Source organism: Ipomoea triloba, chromosome 6, assembly GCF_003576645.1.
Source record: "Ipomoea triloba cultivar NCNSP0323 chromosome 6, ASM357664v1".
Taxonomy (NCBI): domain Eukaryota; kingdom Viridiplantae; phylum Streptophyta; class Magnoliopsida; order Solanales; family Convolvulaceae; genus Ipomoea; species Ipomoea triloba.
In genome coordinates this window covers 6720389-6728681 of record NC_044921.1, presented here as the reverse complement: position 1 = coordinate 6728681, position 8293 = coordinate 6720389, and the positions used below count along the sequence as shown (strand labels likewise).

Sequence of the window (8293 nt, the reverse complement as noted above, 5' to 3'; positions counted from 1 at the left end):
CCCCCCCCCCCCCCTCCCCCTTCTAGACTCACTTCTTCATAACTGGGACCAACATATTCATTTGTTCACGAAGGAAAGAAAGTAACTTCTTGTACCTTTGACTCCTAGTCAAATTCATGATGATGAGAAAAAAACAAAAGAAAAAGAGGAAAAAGAAAAAAAATGAAAAAAATGAAAAGAAAGAAAGTGAGCAAAAGAAAGAGAGAAGAAAAAAAAATCAAACATATTCTGCAAAAGAAAAGAAATTGAGAGAGTTATTAATGCCAGACAGTCTGTATTTCTTATGCTTTGCAAAGGGTCCGTGCCTCAACTAGATAACCTTGAGCATTTGCCCGAGGCTATTTCTTCTTTGGTGCAGGTTTTTGAAGATGTTTCCAAAAGAGATTCCAAGTGGCTTACCTCCTATGAGAGGAATAGAGCACCAAATAGACTTAATACTTGGGGCTCCTATTACAAATAGACCTGCTTACAGATGCAACCCCGAAGAAACTAAAGAAATTCAAAAACAAGTGGATGAGTTGATGGAAAAACGACAAATAAGGGAGAGCTTAAGTCCTAGTGTTGTACTAGTATTGCTAGTACCCAAAAATGATGGGTCATAGAGGATGTGCGTGGACTGCCGAGCTATAAACAAGATCATAGTAAAGTACCGCTTTCCCATTCCTCATTTAGATGACATGTTAGACGGGCTATATGGTGCATGCATATTTTCTAAAATCGATTTGAAGTCTGGGTACCATCAAATTAGAATTCGTGAGGAGGATGAAAAAGTCTATATGAATAGCTAGTTATGCCATTTGGACTCACTAATGCACCTAGTACGTTTATGTGTTTGATGAACCATGTGCTTAAAGATTTTATTGCCAAAAGTGTAGTAGTATATTTTGTTGTATATACTAATATACAACAAAAACTTTGAAAAGCATGTTCAACATTTGCATGATGTTTTTTATGATTTAAGAACTCATAAATTATACGCAAATTTAAAAAAAATGTGAGTTTTGCACCTCATCTGTTCATTTTCTTGGCTTTATTATTAGTGCAAATGGAATTGAAGCAGATAGTGCCAAAGTCCAAGCTATTAGTGAATGGCTAACGCCAATGACAATTAGTGAGGTGCGTAGCATTTATGGCTTAGCAAGTTTTTATCGCCGATTTGTGAAAGATTTTAGCACCATTGCTGCACCACTAACTGAGGTGATTAAGAAAAATGTTGGTTTTCAATGGGGTGAAAAACAAGAGCTAGCTTTTAAAATACAGAAAGAAAAATTAAGCTCTGCACCCGTTTTTGCCTTGCCTAATTTTGAGGTAACTTTTGAATTGGATTGTGATGCTTCGGGAGTTGGAATTGGAGTTGTCCTAATGCAAGGTGGCAAGCCTATTGCATATTTAAGTGAAAAAACTAAACGGGGCCGCTCTTATTTACCCGACATATGACAAAGAGTTCTTTGCTCTTTTTAGAGCTTTGGAACACTGGGAACATTACTTAAGGCCTAAAGAGTTTGTAATCCATACTGACCATAAATCTTTAAAGTATCTTAAAGGTCAAAGCAAACTCAATAGGCACCATGCTAAATGGGTTGAATACATTGAATTTTTTCCATATGTTATTCAATACAATCATGGTAAAGATAACGTGATGGCTGATGTTTTGTCTCGTAGATATTCTTTGTTGACAACTATGCATGCTAGATTTTTAGGATTTAAAGTAGTTATATGCTATTGATTCTGATTTTCAGGGATTATACGTTGAATGTCAAAAGGGAGCTCGTGGGAAATTTTATGTGCATGACGGCTTTTTGTTTAAAGAAAATAGATTGTGTATTCCTTGTTGTTCTATGCGAGAACTTCTAATTAAAGAAGCCCATGGGGGAGGTTTGATGGGCCGTTACGACATTCATAAGACTTTGGATATTTTGCATGAACACTTCTTTTGGCCAAAAATGAGAAAAGATGTAAATAAAATGTGTGATAGATGTATTATTTGCAAACGAGCTGCTAAGTCTACAAGTCAACCGCATGGGTTATATCATGCTTTGCCTGTGGCTGAACATCCTTAGGTTTATTTATCCATGGACTTTGTTTTTGGGCTACCGAGATCCAAAACAGGTCATGATTCAATTTTTGTGGTTGTTGATAGGTTTTCAAAGATGGCACATTTCATTCCTTGCCATAAATCTTATGATGCTAGCAGTGTTGCTACTGCATTTTTCAAAGAGATTGTTCGTTTGCATGGGATGCCGAAAACCATTGTTTCTGACAGGGATGTAAAATTTTTGAGCTATTTCTGAAAAACTCTTTGGGGTAAGCTCAGTACTAAGTTGTTGTATTCTACTACATGTCACCCGCAAATTGACGGACAAACTGAAGTTGCCAATAGAACTCTAGGAAGTTTGCTTCAAGTTTTAATTAAAAAGAATTTGAAGAGTTGGGAAGAATTGCTGCCTATTGCTGAATTTGCTTATAACAGGCACACACACAACACTATAGGTTTTTCCCCTTTTGAGGTGGTTTATGGGTTTAATCCCTTAACTCCTCTTGATTTGATGTCATATCCGATGAACAAGTACCGCAATTTAGATGGAGCTAATAAAGTTGACATGGTAAAGAAAATGCATGAAAAAGTGAGCAAACAAATTGCTAAGAAAAATGAGCAGGTGGCCAAGTATGTGAACAAGGGCAGGGAGGAGGTGATTTTCAATCCAGGGGACTTCGTATGGGCCCATATGTGGAAAGAGCGGTTTCCTTCCAAAAGAAAAATCTATGTTGCTACCCCGTGGCGATGGACCGTTCCGTGTGCTTACTAGGCACAACAACAATGCTTATACATTAGAATTGCCGAAGTGGGTATGGAATTAGTTCTACCTTTAATGTTGCTGATTTATCACCTTGTAATGCAAGCGAAATTGATTCGTGGACGAATCTTTATAAGGGGGGAGGAGATGTTGAGGACAACTATGAGGATGACAACAAAGAAAATAGTCCTTAGATCATGGAGGGTCCAATGACGAGAGCAAGGGAGCAGATATTTCATGAAGCTATGAGTGGTCTTATTAAAGGAGTAAGTAAAGCTAATCAAAAATATGAAGATGGAGTTGAGTTGAAGGTGGTTAATTTGATTCAAGGCACGATTTGAAGAACAAAACCGAGTGGAGGTTCAAACCTTATAAATCAACACTTGGGAGTATTTTTTCTTGCAAATAAAAGTTTGAGACTATTTTGGTCCATGTTTATGTTATTCAATTTGTAAAGTCCAAATTAAGCTTATAAATCATAAATTCAATTAGAATTTAGTTTTTATAAACTTATTTGACTTAGTTATCCTAGTCTTGTGGCTAGTTACATCTTTTTAGCTAGTTTAGCATTAGAATAGCACATCTTGAATTTAAATACCTCTGATGTAGGGACTAGCTAAAGTGTATAAATAGCCCTGCTATTATTTTTGTTAGACAGACAACTTTGACAGTAGTAAATTCAAGAATATTGCTTTGGCAATTTCTTTTCCTTGAGTTCTTAAGGAGTATTTTGACTTATCTTGGGATTTTCCTCCTAATTAAGTGGTCTAACTCTTATCTCCATCCTTGGAGTGGCGAGACTTTGCACCATCACTTCTCCAACCTTTGTTTCCATCGACCAACCATTCTTCTTTCTTAGCCGCGGAGCCCACAACAACTTTCCATGAAAAACATGATAAACTTCATACATCACACAACTTTCTCAAAGATAACAAACTCATACTAATAAACCAAGACTGAATAAGAGTATTCAATAAATTGATCACAGAAGAATCCAATAAACTGATAAATATAATCTAATCCAATAGATAAACTAATAAAAAATCAAATAACCCTAAGAGAAATCGACCATCGATAATAAATCATCACTAAATAGTTCATTAGTGCCAAACATATAACCATTATCCAAAATAAACATAAAAAACACATTCATGAAATCAGAAATATCATTTCCAAACGCAGTCCCGAACGCTTCCCCTCAGCTTATTACTCCCACTTTTTGTCAAAGGATTGCCAAAGGTGATCACCAGTGGTCAGAGCTAGAGGCTGACGGAGTACCCAAACTGGCTGCTGGAGCAGGGTCTTCATTGGCTGCGAATTTAGAGGCAATATGATCTTCTAGCCTTGAAATTTTATGAAGGGTAGCCACAAGATTGTCTTCAGAAATAGAAACTACAACCTGGAGAGAAACAATTGAAGACTTAAGACTTGCAATAGTAGATTTGTAGGGATTCGCTATCTGATGTAGAGGCATAGGCAGTCTCTATTGGAGCAGAGGAGGACACTAATGTAGTGGGTTCTGGAGGAGGCACTAGAGAGGGTGCAATGAGCAAATAGCAGAGGCAGCCTATCATCAAAATGCTTGCCCTAGTAAAGACGAGAATCCATAGTATATTTTTCTAGGATGATATGAATCGACTCATTTTCATAAGGTACAAATCCTTGAGGTTTGAGCACTCTAAATATCAGACAAGGAAATGGCAGGTGAATTTTAGCTTAATTTCTCTTTGCAAAACTCATAATATGCGAAAGATAGTTCCTAAATGAAAATCCATTTTATGGCGCACTTTGTAGAGTATATCGTCCATTTTCTTAGAGACATAATGAAGAGAGACAGTAGGACGCCAATTACAGGAAGCCAGCTGAAAGAGAACATAATACACAGTAGTCAAAAAATTGGATGGAATATCACCCATAGACCAGGCAGTGTATTGAGAGTGAGTCAAAGAAGATGCAAGCAATTCCAGAGCAGGTTCAAATGACTCTTCAAGAGCGCGCAGTCCAATTGAAGTAGGTGTTGATAATAGAGGGATTGAAATTATAGTGTAGTGAAACGGCCACAATGGCGTCTTCCATTTAGAATATGAACCAACATCCCAGACTGTTTGAAGTATATTTTGATCTCGGAGCAGTGAAACAACATTGCATTGAGCATATCCACATCAATGTCCTTTCCAACAACAGATCATGCTAGAAATGAATCTTCGAAAACTCCATGAGACTAGGAAAATGCATAATAAGTCTAAAGGGTTTGGCTGTAGAGGACTTTGGAGTGGACACTAGAGCAAGGGTAGGAAATTGTTGGGCTAAATTATAGATGAGCAAACACCAATGTTCGAACGGGTTAGACGAACTAAGGGAGCATGAAGAGGTTTCTTTCATTGCTGAGACTTAGAGAGAAAAACTGCATCATCAGAATCATCAATTTTTCCTTTGTCTGGACAAGAGGCAAGTTCATCCGGGTAGATAATTTTTCTTTACCTTTTCTACAAAGCTTAGCAAACGGAACCTGAACAACATGAATAGACTAACCAGAAAGAGGAATATTTGGTAGTTTGGCAATTAGATCAGATAATAATTCTTCCCGAAGAGGTAGAGAATAATCAGCAAACTAGTAGGCAACATTTTTAAAGGAAACATCAGTGGAACCTGGAACAGAAACTGGAGCAGGGACAAAGGTCCCTAGATGAGTTTCATTCTGTGAGACAAAAACTCACTCAGAGATTAGAGGATTAGGTTTGGCTTGGCCAGGCAACAGTCCAGAGTAAACAATTGTAGATAGTGGAGGCATCCAAATAACATCAGAAAAACACATAGATGACACATTTAAATGAGCAGATAGAGAACCCTTGAAGGGTATATACGATTAAAAGAAACAGGTAAATTTACTAAGAAATTAAGGTTCCTAGATACAAGCAGTGAGGCAATGCCCTCTAAAGTAGAAGGGATAACAGTTACCATTGCTCCAGGCTTGATTTTTGCAGCTTCAATTTCAACATTAATTTGGGCCTCATCCTCTAGTTCCTCGTCTAACACTGGTAGTGGTTCAGCGATAACGTGTTTTGCCATGATTAGGATATATCGAGACTCTTTCCTTGTAAAATCATCCATTAACTAAGAGTTTTGTTTAAGAGTTGCTAAAACCCATTCTTCATCCGCATACCTAAGAGGGGCTGTCCCTTTGAGGATTTGCCAGAAAAGCTTAGTTCGCTTGACAGCGGTAACATAAAAGAGGAATGGGTTGTAGTTTGTTGGTGGGGAAGAGCTTGATGCCATTTTTGGAAGCTTGAAAAATAGTGGCTATGGCGGAGAGTGTGTGAGAGGAAGATGATTGTGGAGAGAGGAAGAGACGGATGAATTAAAAGGGGGTATGGGTAGTTTTATGAAAAGGCATGAGGGATTGGTAGTGATTAGACTAGGGTTTTAATAAGACTTGATAATATGATAAGATTAAATTTTTAAACCCATAATTGGACCAAGTTTAAGGTGTTAAGTGCAAAGATTTTTATGGGTTTTTTAAGTTCGAAATTCGAAAGACAAGTTGATGGCTGGATTAGAGTACTAGACTACTGTTGGATCTGAAACAGTGAACAGATTTATTAGTCAACAAAATAAATATTTATTAAATTTTGCTTACCTATTATTGTTAATATAGAAACGATACTACTCTTCAATCAATTGGAAATTTTGCAGACTCCAAGAGCTGTACAAAGGATTTCAAGCCTAGATTTGTCTAACGGTTTTGTAAACAAATCCGCCAGATTCTTTCAGTTGAGGTGTAGTTTAGTTCAATTTCTTTCTCTTTCACCAACTCCCGGATAAAGTGGTGTCGAATATTGATATGTTTTGTTATAGAGTGTTGGACAAGATTTTTAGAGATATTAATAGCACTGGTATTATCACAATATAAGATCATACTTTCCTAATTTAGGCCATAGTTAGATAGCATTTGACGCATGCACAGTAATTGTGTTCAACTACTCCCAATAGCTATATATTCAGCTTCGGTTGTACTGAGTGAGATCGAATTCTGCTTTTCACTTAGCCAGGCGACTAAGTTTTTTCCTATGAAGAAGCAGCCACCTGAGGTGTTTTTTCTATCGTCGGCATATCCAGCCCAGTCAGCATCACTAAACCCTACAAGACTCATGGTAGTATCTTTAGAAAACCATATACCAAAGTTTAGTGTACATTTTACTTATTTAATAATACGTTTTACAACCTTGAGATGTGACTCTTTCGGGTTTGCTTGATATATAGCGCACATTCCAAGACTTAGCATGATATCTAGTATGCTTACTGTTAAATATAGTAGACTCCCTACGATTTAAAGTAAATTCTCTTGTTAGTTGCTTTCGAATAAACTCATTTGGGTTTAGATTTAGTTGTTTCTGTTCATATTTGAGTTTAGTTACCTCTCTCCAAGTTCACTTCTACACTTGCGATCAAAGAAAATTGTTTGCAAGTCTTGTGAAAAAAGAGGAGATGAATTCAATTCGTGCCAAAGTCTCATTTCATAAAAGAACTCATACAAAGTAGATGAAATTAGAAAAAAAAAAAGAATAAATAAATGGATAAAACTAAAGGAGTACGACAACTAGACATCGAAGATCAATAGTATTCGAAAATCCATCAAGTCTTCCTCGTCTACTTCAAGATCTTTTCTTAATTAATGAGAGTTTCTCTTCATCTTCATCTGTCAACATGGGAGTCTCTTGAATGTGTTTCACTTATTCTTTAGTAGAGATCACAACCTCTCGTGATGTGTTGTGATGTTCTTGAGTCTTAGTCACAAGGTCTTGGAGCTTTGGCTTTTCATCATGGATCTTTGTCAACTCCTCCCTTGAATCCTTTATGGTCTTCTCGGCTTCCTTTATAGCTTCTTCTATGAGGGTTACTTGTCCATCACAATCTTCAAGGATCTTTTGCTGCTCCGATAAAAGTGTTTGAGTTTCAGAGAGCTTTTGTTAAGCATCCTTAAAAACACCTTGCGCAAGACATAACTCCATAACTTGAGCTTCAACCGGCATCGTTTCTGAGGGCTGGGACCAAATTTTATCATAATTCTCAGCCTTCTTAAAGAGCTCGTCTACTATGTTCTTTAATGATGACAAGTCTACCCCATCTCGTTTCATAAAATGCAGCTGTTTCGCAACACTTCCTTTGAAAGATTATACACTTTCAACTAGAGTTTCCCTTAACTTTTCGCAGATATCATTCCAAAGGCTTGCGATAAAAACCATATATTTTGACATAAAAGGATTCTGCACCAGGAAAAATAAGGACATGGGAAGGTTCAGGTCGTGCTTCTTTGTGAGATGGGTTAGAGGGCGGCGGTGATTGATGAGATGCTACCACTTGATCAAGGGATTCAGAACTGTCGCTATTTTACACCTCGCCTATGGAAGAATGTTGATTCAACGACCGGCATCATTACTGACATGTGGCCCAACAGAACCCTATAAAAGGAATACATATATCAACAAGGCTAAAATTTA

General features: G+C 37.2%; 1 protein-coding gene across 1 annotated transcript; it reads right to left on the bottom strand.

Annotated features, from left to right (window-relative positions):
* Positions 1 to 3824: 3824 nt before the first annotated feature.
* Positions 3825 to 6439, bottom strand: LOC116021820. The gene is made up of 2 exons (XM_031262304.1): positions 5754 to 6439; positions 3825 to 4194 (listed from the first exon to the last, which is right to left on the bottom strand). Exons 1-2 carry the CDS (start codon positions 5904 to 5906, stop codon positions 4039 to 4041), a joined length of 309 nt encoding a protein of 102 aa, XP_031118164.1. The 5' UTR covers positions 5907 to 6439; the 3' UTR covers positions 3825 to 4038.
* Between the last annotated feature and the right edge of the window lie 1854 nt (positions 6440 to 8293).

Coding starts and splice junctions, on each gene's coding strand:
- LOC116021820 (XM_031262304.1), bottom strand. CDS start 5,906: ATGGATGATTTTACAAGGAAAGAGTCTCGATATATCCTAATCATGGCA. Junction 4,195..5,753: donor AAATCAAGCCTGGAGCAATG/GTAACTGTTATC, acceptor GTTTCTCTCCAG/GTTGTAGTTTCTATTTCTGA.